Here is a 22,600-nt window from a genome sequence, read left to right as displayed (position 1 = left end):
AGGCTTTGCGTGCTCACTGAAAATGAACGTGTCCGTCTATATTGAGGCTTGAAAGAATTTAGCAAAATAATAATGATAAAAAACACCGTAACATTACATGTAATATATATACCTACAGAATGTTAAGCACCGTTCTGCCAACTGAAAGCCACTCCAAGACAGGAAGAGAATTAAAAAACGTGTTGCTAATTGTCACTGTAGATTTCCTCAGGAACAAAAGCTTTCATTTCAAAATACTGTCTCCTCCTCCTCCCTTCCCCTTGCCCACCCTCAGTTTTGCTGATATTTTTTCATATACAGACCCAAAAGCCCAGCATAAATGCTGGGCACGTAAAGCCCATGTCGTAAATGCAACATACACAAGCTATAACACTTCAAGAAAAGACCAAGTATGTAAGCAAATTTTTACTGAAGCTAAAACAATTGAGCAGTAAAAACTGTCACAGCTTTGTTTTATTTTTTTTTAAATAAATATTTTGCTGCTATTTTCAATTTTAGGAAGAATACCACTAGTGCTGCAATTCTTCTTGTATCTTTAGTCTCACGTTTCACTGATGCAGACCGCATAACATCAAAAGTAAATATCAAATATTAAACTCAGTTTATAATTCCTTTGTTTGCAGCTTGTAGTTGTACATTATTACAAACAAAATCCTGAAGAACCTGCTGAGTTTAGAAATGCATCACTGAAATAAAAACGGGAAAGAATTCATCCCTCCTGATCACTAAGCATGCAATGCAACAGTTACACTGAAAATGTTTGCAAATGTAATTTTATTCCAGTGACGTATTTACAGTCTTTACATAAAATCCAAAACAGCATTATTCAAACAGCAATATTCACAATACAATACTTAAAGAATCCTTATAATATGCTCCTTTATAAAAGGTTTGACACAAAAGAAAAGTCAATCAAGGAAAGCTCATACCACAAGTTATCGGGTTTGTTGATAGAGAAAATACCACAAAGCCCTGTAACCTGCATGAGCACCAGAATCCATCACAAGGTTTTGAGAGACCTTTTTTAAACAAATAGGTTTAAGGTTTTTTTCAGTAGACCAATTTCTACCACAGGACTGTCCATTTAATATTGTGCTTTCCAAAAAGCAAGCATACTACAGAAGTAAAATTCTCTACCTGACGGGAGAGATTTGGTAAACATGTATTTGTTTCCCATTCCAGCAGCGGGATCCAGGTTCACTGAAATTCTCTTTGTGGCCAAAGCAGCCTACCCTGCTCAGAGCTTCTTCCTCTTTGTCTTCTCCCCAGGGACTAGTTTACGTTTCTTAGCAGAGACCGGTTCATCATCTTCATCATCATCTTTAAACAAAAAAATAGTGTTAATCAAAGTCAGTATGTTTTCACAGCCACCATCTGATGGATTTAATCTGAATTGACTTAATGCTCAAGGTATTGAGCATCCTGGAAGCAGATGCAATAGCATTAACTGACAACATCCTCATTTTTAGAATGTAGAAAATACAAGAACAGAATAAGAATAACTGGTTATCTGAGGTACCGCAGACCACAGAGAGCAAGTAAGAAAAAGTTGACGTATCTTGTACAGCTGAGGAATGCAGCACCTGCTCCAGGAAAAGAGAACAGTGTTTCCATAGCTAAGATTAAAAACTAGAAAAAATCATTTTAGAAGCAGGAAGTAATGTCATGGTCAATCAACAGCTTATCTCCTTAGTCTTTGTGTGAAGGTTGGCTAAGAAAAAGTACAGAGGAGAAGAGAAAAAAAAAAAAGAAAAAAAGATAAGTGTTTATTTCTGTATGTACTAGGCTATCACTACTGCATGTACCATCGTTAAAAGTGACAGGAATAGCAAACACCTGAACACCTTCTTCGTTAATCTGTCACTCGCACACTTTACTTGACTGCCCCCAGGAGAGTCTGACCTGCTGCTCAAATACTTGGACGTCTCGGGCCAAGAGGAGCCGCTTCAAGGAGCTCTCCTACCACCTCCTCCTTTACCCAAGAGGACGTGTGTCTGAACCTGCTCATCTTTAGCTACTGGAGTTTTACAGACCCTTTAGTCCTGCTGCTGCTGACACCAGTGGAAGCAGAGCACCCGCTCCCCCAAGGACGGCAGGACACACGCGGACACCGGTGCTGCAGCTGGCCCCGCTTCCAGCAGAGCCACTCGAGGAGCGCAGCGGCCGCGGGGACGGAGCCGACAGGAGTGTCGCACGTTACTCGTGCCGAGACATGGCACCTCCGGGGCCCTGCACCCCGAGCCCCTCGGCTGCAGCAGCTTTAACCATCTCCTGGGACGCTCAGGGCTGCACGGAAGGCGGCTGCCCCACGAGGGAGGTTTTGCTGCTGTGCGACCGTGCAGCGAACGCACCGCTCCTCCCGCCAGGAACGAGCACCGGTCCGCGCGCGTTAGGAGAGGCCGGTTACCGCCTGCGGGTGTGCAGGCCTTCCAGCCGCGAAGGGGAGGCACGAGGCACGGAAACGGCAGCGCCGCTGCCCGGGCTCACCTGGCTCCAGGCGGCGCCGCTCCTCCTCGGGCAGGAAGCGGGCGCGGGCGGCGGCGCGCGGGGCGTCCTCGCCGTTGTCCGCGTACACGTCGGACCACTTGATGGCCATGTCGCGGGCGGGCGGCGGCGGCGCGCGGGGCTCGGGCGGGCCGCTCGGCTCGGGCGGCGGCGGCACCGCGCTGCTCCGCCACGCGCGGAACTCCCTGGGCGGCTGCGGGCGGCGCGGCGGCCGTTAGCGCCGGGCCGCGAGCGGGGCCGCGCGGGGCCCGCGGCGGGACTCACCTCCTCGGGCGCGCGCAGCACGCGGCTCTCCCAGTCGATCTGCTTGTTGAGCGGGTTGTAGAGGAAGGCGGGCGGCTGCGACACGCGCCGGAACAGCTCCTCGGGCGGCGGCAGCCGCGCCCGCCCGCCCGGGCTGTCCCCGGCCGCGCCGCCGCCGCCGCCTGCCCCCGCCGGGCGCTCCCCGCCGCCGCGGGGCTCGTCGCCCTCCGAGTCGGAGCTGGAGCTGCAGCTGCCGTAGGCCGCGAAGTAGCCGAGCGGGTCCTGCCCCTCCGCCGCCATGCCGGGCCGCGCCGGGCGGAAACCGCCGCCGCGCGCCGCGTTCCGGCCTGCGCCGCGGCCCCGGGGCCGGCGGGCGAGCCCGCGGCCCACGTGAGCGGGAGGGATGAAGCGCTCGGAGCCTCTCCCTTCCCGCCTTTTCCCACTTTCTCTCAGTCCTGGCCAAAATAATGGAAAGACGCGAAACCGAACCCAGCCGCCTCTCACTTTTTGCCACCTGCAGGCCCAAGTAGCAATAAATGATTTTTCCCCTCTTTAACACTAGAGCAGCGGCCCGCGTGAGGCAGGGAAAGCTCCAAGCGCTGCCCCTGCAGCTCTGGCTGCAGAGGCCGGTCGCTACCCCCATCGTGCCTGCGCCAGGGTAGGTTTTTTTCTTGCACGTTTTCCAAATATGCTTTTACTAGGCCCAAACAGCTGCTTTTGGATCATCTGCAAGTGTTTCCGCAGAGAAAGCTTTAGTTCAAGATGCTCTATTAGATATTTTTTTATGAAGACACTAAGCACTGTCCCTCTCCTCACTTATCAATACTATAAAATAATCATTTATTTTAGAAGAAACACTACCCCTAAAGCACCGTGCAGTCAGCCTCTGCCACGAGCGTCCCTAGTCCTTGCCCTGTGTGAGGATCCTGGATCCTCCTTGGATAAAGGCTGCTCAGCACAGGGAGCCTTTGCTTGGGCCCTGCTGCTCCCAAAGCTCAGGACACCAGGGCCACTGCCATCCATCCCCGAGGGGACAAGAGCCCCCTGGATCCAAGCCCTGGATCCGAGACCCTTCCTTGAGCTGCTCCTGGATCCCCATGCATGACAGTAATGCTCGAAACAGGGCAGAAAATTGGCTATTTTTCAAAAAAAGAGTTTATTTCAAAAGTTGATAAAAATATCTCACAAATTAAAAAAATGCATGTTACAAACATTAGAAAAGGTTATACATTCATTTCAAACCTCAGGGTAAGAGGCTGCCCCACAGGAGCGGTCGCTGCGCGCGGAGGCCGGGGCACCCGTGCAGCAGGGCCAGCCCGGCGACTCGCCCCACGGCTGCCTCCCCGGGGCAGGGCTGGCTCCTTCCCTCTCCCCTCCACTTACAGGATCCAAGAAGCTCCAGCGAACGCAGAGCAGGCTTCCCTGCAAGGCCCCGAATGCCCTTCTAACACACAGTTAAAAACACACTTGAAGGGGATGGGCTGGGAAGGAATCAAGGGCTTACAGCACTGCAGCTTCTAACAAGGTAGTAAAAGAGGATTGGGAATACACGCACAGCGCTTGGAGCTGTCACAGTGATGGAAGGAGCATTTAGTCACACTTTTTTTTTTTTTCCCCCCAAACATCCTGAGTATGTCCAAGTATGGTTCAAGTTTATAGGACAGGTGCATTTACCAAACCTGCACAAGAAAGAGCAAGGTTTCTGCTTGTACTTAGGCACATAACTCGCAGAGCGTCTTCGGAACCAAAGCAGCTTAGAGGTACTTTTGCTATCCTGGTGGTCTGTTACCTTAGATGTACCTTTTTTTTTTTTTTTTTTTTAAATTTAAACAAACACTATACAGAAGCCTCCATCATTATTAAATATAAGCTATTCATATATTGAAGCTGGAATGTAGTTAAACACTGCAGTTTATTTGAATCTACTTCCAAAACCAGAATGAACATGACAAGAACACTGAGACTTGATGGCAGTCTTGCAGGACTCTGCCTCCCCAGGAGGAGGGCCTGGTTTAGAAACTGTCTCACAGATAAGTGGAATGAAATGGCTAGAGTGCTGTGCAAGACAAATTAATTTGCAGCCTTAAATACAAACCTACCTTTTGGAAAGGTAGGTTTTTGAAAACCTACCTACTGAAAATATCACTTTAAAATGTAGTATGCAGAACAGCTACCTAAATATATTTCTGTGTAAGAGTGTGTTTTTGGCTAATTTTGAAGTGATTTAAGGCCAGCATCATAAAAAGTAGATTGTAGCTGAAGAGGAGAGTTGGAAAAGAGTACAGCGTGTTGACCACGTGAGGAAATATGAGAACCTTCCCATGCTGAAATAGTCTCAGATGTGTTTGTCTAAACAATCCAAAACGTAAACGTGTCTATCCACTTTGAAGAGTGCATATCTGAAGTGCAACATTTCCAGGAGTCCTTCAGTTAAGGATACTCTCTTGTTACAGGACTCCTCTGCTTACCCGCTTTGCTCCTTAAAGGCACTATACAGTAAGAGTTTTGTTTTGTTTTTAAACAGTCCACATGATTTGGTTACAGCAGTTTACATTCCCTTCCAGTATTACTGTGAATTTAAAGTGCATCTCAATCAGAAATCTCTAAATAATACAGAAGAGCAACACACTAGAACTTGTGGAAGCACTTACCAACCCAGATCACTGCAATACTGAGTTCCTTTCAACTTACTACTACAACAAAGAACAAGGTTGACAAAATTAGAAAACTTCTTACAAACGTAGCCATGAATTTGGTCAGACTCAGTTTTTGCATAGGGATCGGCACATCTCTACACAGAGGACAGACTTTACCCTACCAAAGAAAAACCAACAACCAACCAATCAAACAAAAAAACCCCAAACCCCGCCCACTTAAATTTTAAACTCATTTGCCAAATTAAGTTCAGAAGGTTATTTTTCAATACTCAAGTTTTTTTTTTTCTAAGCATCTTTCCCACCTACTTGTCACAGAAACTTCAGGAGGGGAAAAAAAAGTTACTGTAGGAAGAAAAACATCTGTCCTATAACTGCAGCTTAAATAACTGCAATTAACATTAAAATATTAAATCCTAAATAAACAAGTTAAAAAGCAAACAAAAACCCCACAAGTCTTTGCCGGTGTACCATCCTACCCAAAGGACATAAAGTCAAGCAGCTACAGTCACCCGATTGATTATACTGCCTTTAAAGGAGTTTTTTTGGGAGGGGTGGGAGTGGGGAAGGTGGTGGAGGGGAGGTAAGAGCATGGGTTACTTCTGATTTTTACAGATTAATAGTTTGAAAACATTTTTTAAATCCTTGTAAGACCTCACAGTTTCCATACCCTTGGGTGAACAAGGTCCCTCAAGTTCACTGTGACTGCAGGGAACGTGACCTTAGAGGTAAGAAGACGACATTGTCGCTTGAGCTGGCACAAGGCTCCTGTTGCTCAGACTGCAGCTCTGGCGGCAGAGGGGGAGCACCCGGATCCCCCGGCCCTGGAAGGGGCCCCGACAAAACCACACTCTCTGTGGTCCCTATCTCTGCAACTGGTAAATTCATTGAGCGGAGAGAGACGGCGGACAGAAAAGCAGCAGTGCTATAATCTTCTTCTGGATGACTTATCTGGGTAGATTCTTTGTCTTTTGTTTTTTCAAAGAAGTTAGACTCATCCGAGTATGATCTGGAAAGATCATTCGTGCCTCCATACAGCGAGGTCATGCAGGTGCTGCAGCTCAGACCTAAGACAGAAACAGAGACCAGATTTAAGGGCAATGTGACGCACTCACAAACCTGCGCTCTCGCCGAGTATCCCTGAGACATTATTAAGGATCGCTCCCAAGATTTTAACAGACTATCCTCTTTTCCTTGCATGTGATATCCCAACGCTTGTGAGGAGTTAGTAAAACACCTTGTCCAGTCGGCTGATGTGAATGAGCTTCTCTGAGCTAGTGAGTATGAATGACTAAATGACACAGATACGCTAGCATTTAATTTTGCTTTAGGAATTTTGATTGCTTTGACTTACCCTTTTTTTTTAAAATCTCCTCTTATTGTATTCTTTAATACATTAAAGTTTAATAAATTAAAGTATTTAGTATAAAGTATACAGTTTAAGTTTAAGTTAAGTTTAAAGTATAAAGTATAAAGTTCAATACATTATTCTTTAAAACATTAAAGTTTTAAGAGCTTCAGCTACATTGTTTTAATACAGAATGGGCTGCATTTGAAGGCGGTTATACCTGAAGCTAGAGAGAATTTCAGCCCACTTCTTCCTTTTTTATTATTCTTTCGATGTATGTGGAAGAGGAAGTATTTATTTTTTTAGGCTTATAATTTTACTATCTGCCTTAAAATAGAAGAACAGACAACTACGTAAGTCTTCTCTATCAACAAAACCGGCCTGTGTGTATGAAGCAACACATGTATATACTCATAAAGTCCAATTTTAAGTGAAGGCATTTATGAGCATTCCTCAGCTTGCACTTGCTGGTTTATCTTCTGTTAACACATACAGTCTAAGAAAGCCAGAGGATCCTGCCCCTGCAATAAATGGCTTCAGAGCAAAGAAAGTTGCAAGAGATCTACCTGTTTTGAGGCTCTGCATTAGAAGAGCCTCATAGAAAGAAAAACCGAAAGGTGGAAACAGGCTTATCCACTGCTCATGGTGTGTGTGTGTCTATACACACACACACTTAATCATTTGTTATTTGTGATGTGTTCAAATGGTAAGATACCAAAGCCATGACACATGCTCTGGTATCTTAAGCCCAAACCAGTGATGTTTGCCTGCCCTACAAAGCAAGTTACCAAGAACACTGTCCCAAAGATGCGGAGAAACAAAAGTATCCCTAAGAGGCAGGCATTAAAGAACTGTGGGAGTTTAATTTTCCAGTCCCTCAAAATAACAGATTCCATTGTAAAGAATACCAGTATAAACTTCTCACCTTTGAGAGCTTCCAGCTTTTCATTTTTAACTTTCAACACTACATCAGTTATCTTTTGTAACAGGAAGTTTTGTGTTCTTTCTCGCCTGATAGACTCAATCAGAGCATCTAGTCCCTTTGGGTTTTCTGCCAAGTAGTCCAATAACTTCCCAGTTTTTTTCCTACTCGAAGATCGAGAAGAAATTTCTTCTGTGTCCTCTCTAGTGAGTATTTTCTTTGAACGTAGGTAATCGAAGTGTCTTTCAGCTATAATTTTGTCACACAAATAAGGACGCATTCTTTCTAAAGCCTAAAAGACAAAACAAAATTGTATTAGTCAACCTTTCCATTTAATTAGAAGTCTATATTGGAAATCTATATGATTTTGCTACAGGCTGATGAATCATTTTTAAAGCTGCTATCATGTTAACTAGGAACACTGAGATAAATTTCTTCTATCTAGAAAACACTACAATTTTTAGACCATTATCTAATTTACTTACCATTTTCTTTGTAGTGAATTCAGATTTACTACATATTTGTAAAAAATAGTAAGGCAAATACTTGCAGAAGAAAAAAGGGTTATGTACATTAAGCCTGTGATTATCATACTTCAGAAGAGACACCAAATAGAGAAATTACACCAATAAAACACAGCCATACCTGCTCACTTTGTCTACATGCACATTCACCCTCACTGTTTGGAGACTACATTTCCATACACTTGTATGCAAGACGCAAACTCCAACATCCTGCAATTAGTGTTGCTTTTTGCACAGTGAGTGAAAGCAATCTCAAAGTAATAGGATTAATACACTCACAAAATGATCCAAACTTTAACTGACAAGTGTAAATTGGATGCTCAAATTCTCTGTATTACCAGAGGAAGGAGAAAGAAAGGGATGGAAGAATTTGTTCATGGAAGGGGACCTAAAGGTCCCACCATGGGCACGCAGACACCAGGCAAGACGAGGCAAAGCAGCACAATTTAGGTAGAATGGTTCATTGTGTTCAAAGCTACTACTAATAAAATTAACTCAATTTCCATTTCAAGACTGCCCCTCGAAGCACACACAGCACATGGATCGCTTTATAGCCATTTACTGGCTCGGCAAACAGAAGTGGAGTTGGCTATGACGCAAAATTAAAAATAAAGGTGCAGGTCCATAGTAGCCAAAACCAGTTTAAGTGCAAAGATGCAGTCCCCTCTGCGCCACAGCTGGGCATTCCCACCCTCTCGTTGCGCTTTGGCAGCGGGGATCCAGGTCAAGACACAACCTACTTGGACTACTTTCCTTCTTTCCTCCAGCCAGATCAGTTACCAGACCCTCTACTCAGCCCTGGTGAGGCCACATCTGGAGTACTGTGTCCAGTTCTGGGCTCCACAGTACAAGAGGGATGTGGAGCTGCTGGAGAGAGTCCAGCGCAGGGCTACAAGGATGATCAGGGGCCTGGAACATCTGCCCTATGAGGAGAGGCTGAGGGAGCTGGGCCTGTTCAGCCTGGAGAAGAGAAGGCTGAGAGGGGATCTAATCAGTGTATATAAATACCTCAAGGGAGGGAGTGCAGAGGACGGGGATGGTCTCTTTTCAGTGGTGGCCACTGATAGGACTAGAGGAAATGGCTGGAAACTGAAACACGAAAAGTTCCACAGGAACTTAAGGAAAAATTTCCTAACAGTGAGGGTGACAGAGCACTGGAACAGGCTGCCCAGAGAGGTTGTGGAGTCTCCTTCTCTGGAGATCTTCAAAACCCACTTGGATGCAGTCCTGTGCCACGTGCTCTAGGTGACCCTGCGAGTGCAGGGGGTTGGACTAGATGATCTCTAGAGGTCCCTTCCAACCCTAAGCATTCTATGATTCTATGATCCAGTGGCTGTGCAGTCACGGGGGCACCTGCGCTGGCATTACGGACATGTAAGAACAGTCAAGGGCAGCAGTACAACTCATACCGATTTAAGGTGCTCTGGAATAATCCCAAGTGTCTAAATGCAAGAAGCCCATGCCTCAAGGCCTAGGAACTTTGCAGCCAATACAAGTTAATTCATTTCTCATGCAAATCCCATCCTACCACCAGGAGGAAGCAGTCAACAAACCCTGAAACTTAAGACTTGAGAAAATTTGCCACATTAGAAGAATACAGTGAGCTGTTATAGAAATACCATGATGTTTTGACTAACATCTTCCTGCAATGAGTCTTACAGTGTACAAAGAGCATTAATTCTGAATTCCCCTCTGTGCTGTCCTTATGGCTTAACATTACATACAGGACTGAATGAGAAAATATATCAGAAGAGAAGCTCTGACAATACTTTTTTTCTATACCTGTGCTTTGTTCCACTCCCTGCCTCCTACCAAGCCCTACCATGTCGTTCGAAAGTCTGTAATTCCTCCCGAGGAGAGCTTTGTACCCAGGGTGGCGCGAGCCCGCCCGGGAGGCGGCGCGGGGCTGTGCGCGCCGCGGCCGCCCGCCCCCGCGGACACTGCTGTGCGCGGCCAGGAACCGCGCGACAAACCGAGGGGACGGTTAAAAGCAGAAGGGACCGACCCAAGGACCGGCCGCGTCACGTGATCGGGGCCCCGGGGCGGCCGCTGCCCGCGGCCGTTGGCCTCTCCGCGCTCTGACGGCGCTTCCGCTCCCGCCCCACCCCCGGCACCGCCGCCACCGCCGCGCCAGGCCCCGCGGCCGCCCCGGCGCCCGGCCCTGCCCACCACTCACTTCCTTCTTCACCTCCGCCATCTCGTCCTCTGTCAGCAGCCGCCCCGCGGCCGCCAGGCCCGGACTCTCCATGGCAAAAACGAGCGCGGCCGCCGCCGCCGCCGGGGAAAACCGGGAGCGACAGCACTTCCGGGCCCCGCCCCCGCGCGCCCCGCCCCGCCCCGCGCGCATGCGCGGCGCGCCCGCTCCCGCGCGCTCCTCCCGGCGCCGGTGGCTGCGGGCGGCCGGCAGCAGCTGCGGTGAAAACCGCGCGTGCGGGTTGCGCGTTTCGTAATCAGCTCGTGCAGTGACCGAGCGCAGCTCAGGGCCGCGCGGCTCCCGGGGTGATGGGCTCCTGCCTTCCTGGACAACCTGCAGGGAACGAGCTCCAGGAATCAGCAGAGGGCACCGGGCAGGGACGGCAGGAATAGATGTAGTGCCAGTAACTCCTGACAGGAATTAGCGGTCTGGGCAGCTGCGAGGAGAGTGCTCACAGTGTGAAATTCATTTCAGGAGGTCAGGGTGAGCTCAGTTTCAAGAGGGGAGTCTTAGCAATGGCTTAGAGAGAATTCCTTTCCAGGGAGCTGGGAAGGTTGTGGACAGTGCCTTGGCTCTGCATTGCCGCCCCGAACCTGCTTCTGAGCCGAGGAGCTTCAGAAGCTGCTCCCGAGCCAGCGCTGCTGGAACCTTCCACGGCACCAAGCGGGGAGAAGGTGGCAGCTGGCACGAAGGGGACTGTGGCCAGTTTCTCCCGCTCAGGACAGCCCTGCTCCCAACGCCCCGTCCCATCCCGCAGGGATAGAGCAGCAGGATGCGCTTGGAGCGGAGCGTGAACACGCGCGCCTGGCACAGGGAGCTCCCACGCGCGCCGGGAGCGTCACACAGCTGAACGTCTCCATGGGCTGGCAGTCTTGGTGCTTTGGCTTCTGGATGTTTCTCTAGGCTAGGAGAGGCAAATTGCAGTTATTTCTGTGGCATCTGCATTATTTTTAATTCCTGTCATTCAGAAACAAATTTAAGCAAGCTGCTATCAACTCTCCCTGGTAGCTGTGGTTATGCAAAGATGCAGATATGTGGTGCAGTCCCATATATGAAGTAATTGTCCCATACTAAATGTACCCACATTTTAGGGGTTGTACTGATTTAATTATGTTAGAATTAAAAAAAAATCATAATTAGTGTTGCTAAATATTACAAAGGCTGTAGTTAGACCACTCCAAACTATCTCCCCTTCTCTCCTCTCCTCTTCCACCAACAAGAGTTGAGTTATGGTCTGTTTAAAGCTCCGCTACTAGCCAAACTGTACAATTCAGATGAGATGTAATTCTTTTGCTACAGGACTGTCAAATATGTGATTTATGTAAATAAAAAGCTGAAGTGGCAATACTGAGGCCTGGACAAGCCTTGATTTAAACCTCGATTGCCACAAGGTGGCACTGAACGCCCAGGAGCGGTCCCGGTTCCCCAGAGGAACCGCGTGTCTGCGGCTATCCCGGATCCTGCAGTCACGGTCTGACGATGCCAGAGCGCAGGGGCACGGGCAGAGACCAGCCACATACACCATTTGTAGCACACAAGGACTGTTTAGGTACAAACCACGCTGCCATCTGCCCTGCTGTCCACCATGTGATGTCAATTGTCTTGACATCTTGGATGAGGTGATGGAGGAGCTACATGCAGAAATGAAGCACAGTGGTCATGCCACTAAACCTTTGCAGTTTCACCTTGTGTACCTTGCAGTAAGTACAGGGGCTACAGAGAAAACACCACACTACAGTAACATGTAGTTAGCTCAGATGGCAACAAAGTGTTACCACAAGCATTATATCTGGAACACTATGGCAATGCCTCTTCTATATACATTATTTTTAAATGTAAGCCTAAAATAATGAGCAGTTTTCAAAGAGCCAAGATTTGTTTTAAAAGGTTTAAAGGTTTTAGCACAAGTGTCTATTATTGCCTTCATTTCTAGGCCCATTATAAGTTTCAAAATAAAAAGACGCCATGAAGCAATACTAACTCAAATGCATGCGCTTTTGATTTCAAAATAAGAGGCAAAACTACACCATGCACAGTACAACCGACACTTTATTCCTTTGTGATGGGGATATATAGTATTGAAACTGCAAGAGTCACAGACAAATCAAAGTGCAATTATCTAATAGAACAGATTATGGAATGTACTGATGTTTTTGGCACAAAAAGTGGGCAACTACATACTATAACAAGATTTTAAGTTTAATGAAATCTAACACTTCTGTTTTCAGTAGTCATATTTGTGCACTGCAGAACAATACAATGTAAAACGGTGACTAACACTATTCACATGCAACTCAATACAAGTTACATCATACGTCCAGTTAAAACTTTTCTGAAAATACAAGTGAGATCCAATGATACTTTGTTCACAATCACTTGATAAATACTACCCTTCTAACAGTCTTATCTTTTTAGCTCCCTTTTTAATGAAAATAAAAATAGAGAATCTTAAATAGCAAATTATTTTTCCCCAAACAGTACCATGTGAATTTGATGTTTTTTATCAAAGTAATTTGGCTCTAACTGCATTGATATAGTGTTTAGGCCGCCGAATAAAATCAACTCCCCTTTTTTTCATATTTCATTCCCAATTTACTGTGAACAAACAAAAAAAGCAGGTTCATTGTTCTACATTTCACTGACTTTTATTTTTAAAACTGGACATAGTGTTGCATATGAGCTCTGTACCTATCTCATGGAAATCACTCAAAAATTCAGAGAATAACTTCATACAGTGGCATATATTTCAGACTGACAAAGGGTACATTTGCAAGAAAAAGACAATAATGTAGAAATGGAAGAAGTCAAGTTTATCTTATAAGGTACAATATGCATTCACATTTCCGTTGCAGAGAGAGACACTGTATTCACCCGCTGCTGAACAGGGAAACCCACACATCACAACCTGTTCTTAGACTCATAGTAATGGACAGCAATATCCACGAGTATCTATCATGAACACAGTAGCCCTTTCCTTTGATCTGAGCTAAACTGATTGCTTAAAAAAAAATGACCAAACAAACCCGTGATGAGTAATTCAAACCTCAGTGCCAAGTTATTCACCACAAGGCCTTCTGCAGTGGCCTGCTGTGTCGTACAGCCTGGCAGTTGTTATCAAATGGTTCATGTGGGCTGCCTGTTAGTGTTCAGTGTCTTCATCTCCTTTTTTGGTTTTAGGATTTTACTATATTAATCAAGGATGATGATTTTCATCAGGCATCTGAAAAATGTTCTAGTGACAAGATGTACAGGATGCCCATTAAATGCATATGTGCTACAGAAGAAATGTTCTCACAACTGAATTCTTCGGCCAGGCAACAGAAAAATAAATGCAAAGAGCAAGAACGACCAGCGTTTGGCATGATTTTGGTTCTTAGTACCATACTGCAAATGCACAAACTGAAGTGCTCTTAGTTTTTTGCTTTATAATGCCATCATAAAGAATAATGTGAAAAGCAGAGAGGAGAGAGCAATTCCACTAATAAGCTTAAATGACTTTTGGCATCCAACTTAAGTGTAATTCAGAACATCTATGTTAGCAGCCTATGACACCTACCGAACCAATGGGGACAAAACAGATGTGATTATGTGCCTCAAGTTAGACACTATTGATATGTCTTGAAATCACCACCTGAGGGAATTCAGGTCCCTCAGCCACTCTGCCAGCTCTTGCTATACATTAAAATGCAGCTCTAAAAACAAGGAAATCTAAATTGCAGTTGATGAAAGATCGACTTATCTGGAAGCAGGATGTTTCACAGCTCTAAGACCCAAGATCCAAAAGGTCTAAGATCCAAGGTCCTTCCTCCTTAGCAAGGGCAACCTCTCACATTGCCCCTCCCAAGAGGGGTCGGGAGGGATCCCTCCATCACCCATTCCGTTTCTTTCAGGGACACAAGATATTGATGGTGCCCACCACAAATGCCTGTTTTTTTCTCTTTTCTGGAGCAAGGATAAAAAGGGAAGAGTCACCTTCTATATACAGTTCCTGATGATAGTCATTCCTTCTGACTCAAAAGAAGTCTCTCAGAGCAAAAACAATCCCCCCTCCTGGCAGTTGCTTAGGACAGCCCACTATGAGCTGGAATACTTTGGAATGAACTGTGAGAAGAGATAGGAGTGCAGGAAAAGAAGATCAAAGGACAGGAGAACTGAGACAACAGTGGGAAAATTCTTACAATTAAATAAGGAAAGTGCTTATCATGCAATAAACTAGAAACCACAGTCTGAGGAAGTGAGAGACAGGTGAATGGTAACTGTGGATGAAAATAAAAACACAACTAAGTTTGATACAAACTGAACAGAAATCCTACAGCCTAACGATGGCTCAGTGCTCCCGTGGGACGCGCTGGCCCCATTGAGACGAGGGAGAAGGACTGGGGCCCGCGAATGGGCGAGGTGCAGCCAGGCCCACAGAGGTACCGACAGGCGACGAGGGAGTCTGCTCCGCTTTACACAGCAGCTCCCACAGCTACACAGGGTTTTAAAGGATATATACTTGCCTCTAGAAGGCCATGGTTAAATACTACAGGTTAATTTTTGGCACAAAGTCTTCTTTGTTTAACATCAAGTGGTTCTAAAATGCAAGAAGCTTGATGAGATATTTAAAAACAGCCAAGGGAAGGAGGGAAAGGAGATTCCCCACTGCAGTGTTTCCAGCCTTTGAGCCTGACTAGGCAGCTCATGCTGAAATGACGGCACGTGGCAAGAGAGGAGCCAAAGGGTGAGGCAAATCCTCAGGAACAGCAGGCTCCGGACCAGCACCCTGCTCTCCGTTTGGCTGGACGCTTCCTGTGGGACACACTCTCTGCTCACCTACGTTTTATTCTCTCATCATCGATACCTCCTGTTCTCACAGGATACAACGCGTCCAGATGGCATTTGGCACATCCTGGTAGCTGCCAGGACGTCCGGAGTTCCTTCGGTCCACGCTGGCCGCTGAGGTGAGAGTTACGCTGGTACCCCGAAGCGCAGAGGAAGTTTGTGAATGCGAGTACTGCAGCTTCCTCGCCGTGACTGTGTAAAAAAGCACGCAGCTTTCCAAAGGATGTCGTAGTGTGCGCTCAGCTAATGCTGTTTCCTCTCGTACAGGCCACATGGACTCAGCTCCTCTGCTCACTTCCTACTGTACCTCAGCAGCCACCACAAGTGGTTCAGGAAAGGTGGGGGAGATGCCTAGGAAGTTGATAAAATGTTCAGACTATTTGTCAGCCTCTGGAGAGTTCCCACTACTGCTTCTGTTTGGGAATTTCTCCATCCTTAGTTTATAATGTTTTAACGCGAATCGTATGACTACAATGAAGTAAACTTCATGTTACTCTGGTGAAAAAATGTATGAGTCAGTGGGTAAGGATGTTGTGGAATTTGCTACAAATATATTTGTTTTAACTGAATACCACAGTAAATATTCATGCAATTAAAAAAATAAGATGGTCATTGTTCCAAGGAAAACTGCCCCAAGGGCAGATAAAACACACATGCCAGTCTCTCAGACAACAATGGCTTCCCTTATTCATGAGCATAATCCAGGAATAACTGTCCTTCAACTGGTTCTATCACCCTTTTCTTTTGAATTTGCTAGCAAGTGGCCTCCAAAAGAGAAGAAAACAACAGCAGAGAGACTGAAAGGAAAGTTCACACAAAGAGACTAAAATAACCTCACATTCTTACAAAACTTTTGTAGTTTAACTTTTCCAAAAGCACCCCGGTCTTTCTTTTTGGTGGTCTAGGTGCTCCCTGGCATCTGGCCTTTTAAAATGCTCCTCTTCTATTCTCTTTCAGTTACAAGGCAGCATCAGCAGCAAATGGAGACCTGAACTTGTAGGATTTATCTAGTGTGGCTGCTCTACTGCTGCTTTTTCTGTCACTCAGCTTTCCCAGGCAATCGTCGTTGCCCTTGAATGCGCCTGAAGGAGGGAGCTTTCTCCTGAGTTGCTACACGGTGTCTGAACCTGATTCTAGCTGAGATTCTGCTCAGCAGCAGCAACCCGATACAGCCAAGATGCTGAGCACAGCCTGCCATGCACTGTCCCAGCCAGTGTAAGGAAAGCTTCCCTACCACACAAGATACCAAGCTCAGGATCTCACTGAATTTTCTTCTGTCTCCACCGATACCTTGCATCACTGAAAGTAGAGAAACAGAGAAGAAAGACTGAAGAACGGAAAAAAAGATGCAGAGAAAGGAGCAAGAGAAAAAAAGAGATAAAGAGAAAAGAACAATGTAAAGAAGTGCTTGAGCTTCTGTGAATTAGTTGGTTTTCACGTAATTTTCACACATTATATGTTAAATCACTAAAGCTAGGCATTAGCCATTGTAATTGTCTTCTGCTAGCCCATGGGACTAGCATAGTTCGGAGTTAATGTGCCCCCAACAAAAGCATACACTCACCTTAAATACCATCTGCAAGGACATAATAAAAATACACAAAGCAAAAAATTTGTAAACAAGGGTTAGTAGCACAGTGGTACAGTAGATTGTCAATAAAAACAATAAAAGTGTGGATACAGATTCGTCTACCTTGTATGTAACATTATTGCCAGTTACAAGGGAGCGAGTCTGTAAACTCATAATTCTGAAGATTTGTTAATAAGAACAGAGCAACAGGTGAGTGCCCCATCTACTTTCTGCAGTTCTGTGTTGGCTATTGGGATCAGCATGTGGTCCTTCAGTTTTTCAAAAACCTGTGTAGGAAATAAATAGCAACAGAAATTATTACATTTATGCCTATTTTTCCCTCTGCTCAAAGTATTCATGGAACAAATGAGCATAGATTTACCTGTGGGTGCTAAGCTGTCTCATTATTTATAATCAACACTAACATTTTCAGCACATGTGGTCTCCTGGCTATGGCTCTCAAAGGATTCACAAACATCACTGCTGCAGTGAGGGGAACTGTTATTACTTCCAGTTATGTAGAAGAAGCACCAGAGGCACAAGAAACTAATTAATTAAATCAGTAACAGAGATGAAAATAGAACGCAGGCCTCCCACTTTTCCAAAGCTAGTGCTTTTGTTGTCTGATGTTTCTATTACAGAAGACAACAGCCCCATTTGGGAGAGCACTGAATTTCAATTCCTGCTGACTTCCAGGAGATGCTGGGGTGCTGAAGGTCTCCCAGCAGGCAGCGTTGCTGAGAAGCTGTCTCCTACCTTCGCACTTTCAGGATACTCCTCGGGCGCTCGGTGCAGCAGGACGTGGCCTTTGCTCGGCACATTTAAATAGATGCAGTTTGCTGCAGCATCGTCAGGCACTGTCAGCTTGTCGTAGCGGTGGTCGCTCATCTGTTGCATGGTCTGTTGAGAAATACAACACACAACCATTTAGAGTAAACGCATTAGCAGTCCCAGACAACTGTGAGAAAAACTGTGGAAAATAACTAATAATGATTTCTGAGTCAGCCAGGAGCCATTTTGCTAAGCAGCAAGCAAGGAGATCTCCTTTCAAACTTGTCCTTCAAGGAAGGGTCTACTAGCGCTAACTGAAATGAGCAGTAGAAAACCTTTGTAAGATGGTTCCTGTAAGCAGCAGGATTAAGCAAGGTCTTTCTACATTTCTGTTCCAAGAAACGCAGTTAGCGGGGGTCTTTCCCTTAAGGAAAATGCATATTGAATATGCAAAACTCCTGCTCACATTGCTGGGAATTAGAGGTGCTCAGCACCTTTGAAAAAAGCAGCCGTCGCTCAGTGTTTATAAAATGAGTGTGAATTAGCATAAACAGGACAGGAACAGTTCCCGGCCTGGATAGCAGCCCATTCTTCCTTCTTTTGAGGGCCCCCTTTCTGCTTCCTGAGCAGTCGCCCTTTCACGGAGCACCTGGGCCGGGCAGGGAGGAGGCAGCTAATCCCCCTTCCAGGGACGGCACAATAACCTTGTCCGAAAGCAGAGCTGGAGGTTTTCTGAAGTTTGGACTCATAAACAGATTCAGATCCTAGCTAGAATTTCCAAGACAGTCCCAGCATACAAGAGGCCTGAGATCTCAACTTTTGGATTAGGCCCAACTTTTTTACTAAGGATGGAAAAAGCCTGGAGACAACAAGCCTGACTCCCCATTGTACCACACAGGCTTTACGTCAGCTTCCCTCTGACAGACTCCTAGAATAATGTAGAAGTGAACAAAGCTCAAAATCCCAAACTTTGGCTTTACCTAAAAACCTAAGCATATTCAAGTGCTTTGTTAGAGGGTCCTAACCCTCTTACATTTTTACACATACTGCAAAGATGCAAATCAAAGGAAAGTTTTATCAGTTAAAATACAGTAATATTTTGTTTAAATATACTATATAAGTGTTTTTTAAACAAAATCTTGGACTATGTTACCTTTGCAGATGAACTGATATAAACCCCAGAGACTTGCATCACATAGCAGACAGCAGAATTTGATCTTAGACCCAGTTAAGTTTACTTTTGAGTTATTTGTAAGGTAATTTTCACTACTACTCACACATGAACGCTACACGGAAATGAATTATTGAGAAGAGCTACAGCACGCTCTGAAGTAATAAAGCTGCTCACCCTTCCACACCCCTGCAATAATTCCTTTATAGGTCTGGATACCTTTTGCACGTTGTAGCCTGAGTCACCCACATCCCGTGAAGAACACGAAACTTGCCATGAAAAATGCCAGGCATTCCTGAGGAAGTGTTATCAGATTGTCATTTCTTGTTTTTTTAATGAGTTGTGGCCTTGAAGATTCAGGAGAGTTTCATATCTACCTCTGTAAAAGGTTAACGGGTATTGCGGGGGAAAATCCCAGCACCTGCACTTTGCCGGATATACTTTTATTACAGCACTCATCGTGTTCAACTTCCCTATTTATAAACTTAGCTTCTTTCTATTGTGTTGCCATGATCTATTTTTTAAATTCTCTCTTCTCTTGCAAACATCTAGCACCACATGCCTGCACTCAGAGGAACCAGTGACAGCAGAGTTGTCCTCACCTCCAGCTTCTCTTTCCTGCCCGAAGTAAACTTTTAAGTCTTTTACTTCTTAGTTAGGGAAATGTCTTTTCTTGAATCTGCACAGAAATGCAGGCATCAGTAGAGCAATACAGTGAGTGTATCTCACTGAGGTCCCAAACAGTTGTGCTTTCTTCAGCCCTTTTTGGTAACAGAATCCTGCTATTGTAGGTTCATTTACCAGCAGTGCACCATGATTCACTAAGAAACATTTCCTCAAGAAATCATAAATGAATTCTTAAACAGAATGTCAAACAATGTCCCTTGTTCCTTCATTCTGCGAAATGCTCCACGTAAGTGTACAACTAGTGAGGAGAGGCGAAGAACGAGTGTCTGTGCCAGCTGGGAACAAACCCGCTCACGAAGGTGGAGAGGGCGCGTTAGAAGGGTGGCTCTCAAGGGCATATTAGAACGACTGTTTTCAAGATTAAAAAGCACAGAAGTGTTGACAGAAATAATCCAAAAGCAAATGAAGAGATTAAAAGAGGAAAACAAGCAAACACGAGAGCTGTAGCACACAGCTGTAATGATGGGAATAGGATTTCAGTGATCTGGAGCAGCACTGCAAGAGACCACTTGTTAGTAACTGGGAATAGGACAAAACAAATTACTCTCCTTACTGCGAAGTAAGAAGCAAATGACATTTGCAGGCTTTGATCTCCGTTATAGCTATGTCTACATGCTGAAGGAGCATTTCCCAAAACACTTTTCTGAGAAAACGCATAGGCAATGACACCCTAAACTTGCTCCATAGGAGACCATGAATGCAGCAGATATACATTGGGACCTGCTAATCAGGTTGCTTTAAAGACTTAGGGTATTTTCCATGTTCCTATTATATAAAGTCACTAAGCATATGTGCACGGTCAGATAAGGGTCTTGAGGGCAGGGAAAGGGGTAAAAGCAAAGTTCTCTGTATTTTCCATGAGATGTGGTCCCTTAAAAAATATATTTTTGGAAGTAACAAATTTACCAAGACGATAGTACTTGCACAATAAGTTTGTGCAGGGTTGGCTTTCTGCCCACAAACATTGTATGACCAGCTATGTTAACAGCCAGGCATTTCCCGCATGCTTAGTTTTTCTGGGAATTTTCTTCAGCCTGAAGAGAGTAATTTTCTGCACATTCTCTCAGCCCTTAGTCATGCTTTCCTTACGTTGAAGTCATTCACATAGCCAGCCTAAAATGCCTTTCTGTAGCTTTTTATAGTGTGTCCTCAGACAACTGAGGTAATGGATAAGCTAAATAATCCTAAATATGAAGCAGCATTATGCATGCAGGAAAAATGTGCATGTGTTTAGGGCCTATTATCATTAACAGAGTTAAGATGACCACATGTACTTTTAAAACAGGCCAAGCTTAGGTAAAGATTTTCCCTGTGCCTGAGGGAGGCCCTAGTGTGAGTCCCGCTGACATCTGGGACCTATTCACATACATTTTAGTACAGCACAGAGCTACCAAAACCACCATACCTACAATGCACCTTACTATATCCAACAGCAAAACCAGATACACAGTGAATGTTCTTCCTCAACACAAAAATGAACACTGCTTGCTTAGTTTGTCCCCTTTAGCAAACTGTTCCAAGTCACTGGTCATATTTAACACCCTTTTCTGAAACTTTCCAGTTCTGCCCTCTCTCTTCTCCTCACCTCAGTGAAAGGATTGGGCATGCAAAGTGCAGGCAACATTCAACATACAGATGCATCACGGCTTTATGCAGGGATATAACAATGATCCACATTTACTTTTCTGACCACTACTGAATCGACAGTTTCAACAAGCCCAGGATCCTATTTCCGTGGCAATAGTCACTCAGAACATGTCATTTCACACGTGAAGCTCACACTGCCATTCTCCCCTGCTCCCTGCGGCACATCACTGTACATTTATTCATGCTGAATTTCCTTCACTGTTTTATTTCGCTGTCTCTGTTTCCTAAGCTGCTGCTTCGCTTCTTCAAATTTGAAGTAACAGTTAACACTGGGGACGAAAAGCAGCAGCCCTAGATCCAGCGCAGCAAAATGCAGGACAGAGAGAGCGGGCTGGAGAGATGACACAGTTATGCACCCGGCCGCAGCAGCAGGCCTGCTACACAAACCATGTTACTCAACAGCATTTCAGAGTTTCCCTGAAGCGCAGTAGTGGGAACAGCGACCAAAAACAAGTGACCAGGCTGCCCAGAAGGGAGAGCAGAGCAGGGCTGGAAACAGCAGCGGTCTCGCCTGAATGCCAGGGTCTATCAGCAGTGACATCGCAGTAACATGCACAGGCAGCAGAGAGGACAGCGGCACCAAATCAATAGGAAGGGGCCAGGTCATAAAATCACAGCAGAAATGATTTACGCTTTCTTACCAGGTGGAGAGCCCTCTCCTAGGGATACGGAATAAAACAGAATCCTATGGATGCAAAGCTAGGTACAGGAGAACTGCTGTATTTTACACCTGCCCGGGCATCTGCTCTAAAGCAGGATGTCCCCAATCTGCCAGGCCCAATATGCCCTGTGTCTTAGGCAGCAGGCAGCAGGAGCGCTGCTTGCCTTCCCTCATCTCGAGTTCTCAACAGCTGCGATCTGGGGTTTATTCTCCCCTACTACACCCTCTCTGTCACGTTTTCCAGAACACAGTTCCTCAGGAAACCTCTGCCCTGCCGACTCCCTTCGCTTCACCTCCCTGGGAGCACCGTTTGCAGCCGCATCCAGGCGCTGCTCGGCCCCTCCGACCCGCCGCGCGTTCCGGCCACGCTGCCCCTGCCCGCCAGCGGCGCCCGCTGCAGCGCGGGGCAGCTCGTGCCCAGGGCTGCTGCCAGCCAGGCGGTCCCGGGCACAAACTACCCGCAGTCAGCCTGTTCTTAGCTCCTGACAGCCTTACCAGTACTTACAGGGACATTCCTTGTCTTTAAAACAACAACAACAAAATCCTAACACAACAGTTTTATTCTATAAATTGCTATCCTTTTTATCTGTATATTCCCCAAAGACTAGATTCTACTCCGTATAGGCAAACTGAACACCACTGATAGTGGCTGTAACAAGTTCAATATATCTAACTCAATTAAAAAACAAACAAACAAAACCAACTACATGCCTTTTTAAAGTACCATGTGATCTGGTATTCAGTGAGGATCTGTGATCTCTGAGATGCTGACATCCCTTATTCATAAAGTAATGGAAAATCAGGGGGAGCTAAAAGTATGCAATATCTCATAGGATCTGAGCCAGCGCAAACAAGTATACGCTAAAGGAAAATGTACAG

The 22,600-nt window shown here is 45.6% G+C and overlaps 3 protein-coding genes across 3 annotated transcripts in view; all 3 read right to left on the bottom strand.

Annotated features, from left to right (window-relative positions):
- Positions 1-687: 687 nt before the first annotated feature.
- On the bottom strand, positions 688-3,060 carry CUNH1orf52 (chromosome unknown C1orf52 homolog). Its single transcript, XM_088526167.1, has 3 exons — positions 2,770-3,060; positions 2,481-2,698; positions 688-1,325 (listed from the first exon to the last, which is right to left on the bottom strand). Exons 1-3 carry the CDS (start codon positions 3,046-3,048, stop codon positions 1,238-1,240), a joined length of 585 nt encoding a protein of 194 aa, XP_088382293.1. The 5' UTR covers positions 3,049-3,060; the 3' UTR covers positions 688-1,237.
- A 2,928-nt stretch (positions 3,061-5,988) lies between these two features.
- BCL10 (BCL10 immune signaling adaptor) lies at positions 5,989-10,469 on the bottom strand. The gene is made up of 3 exons (XM_088526166.1): positions 10,373-10,469; positions 7,676-7,964; positions 5,989-6,469 (listed from the first exon to the last, which is right to left on the bottom strand). The coding sequence occupies exons 1-3, from the start codon at positions 10,442-10,444 to the stop codon at positions 6,099-6,101; spliced, it is 732 nt and encodes a 243-aa protein (XP_088382292.1). The 5' UTR covers positions 10,445-10,469; the 3' UTR covers positions 5,989-6,098.
- A 6,202-nt stretch (positions 10,470-16,671) lies between these two features.
- Positions 16,672-22,600, bottom strand: part of DDAH1 (dimethylarginine dimethylaminohydrolase 1) — a 54,797-nt gene continuing 48,868 nt past the window's right edge. Inside the window, exons 5-6 of the mRNA XM_088526017.1 lie at positions 17,541-17,684; positions 16,672-17,071 (exon numbers count right to left, since the gene is read on the bottom strand). Of these exons, the coding sequence (XP_088382143.1) occupies positions 16,955-17,071; positions 17,541-17,684 (261 nt within the window). The 3' untranslated portion in view covers positions 16,672-16,954. The remainder of the gene's footprint in view (positions 17,072-17,540; positions 17,685-22,600) is intronic.

Source organism: Tinamus guttatus, unplaced genomic scaffold, assembly GCF_059628265.1.
Source record: "Tinamus guttatus ecotype Peru unplaced genomic scaffold, ASM5962826v1 Tinamus_guttatus_pri_ptg000242l, whole genome shotgun sequence".
In the NCBI taxonomy this organism is placed as follows: domain Eukaryota; kingdom Metazoa; phylum Chordata; class Aves; order Tinamiformes; family Tinamidae; genus Tinamus; species Tinamus guttatus.
The sequence above is the reverse complement of the archived record's forward strand: the minus strand, read 5'-3'. Positions and strand labels throughout refer to the sequence as shown.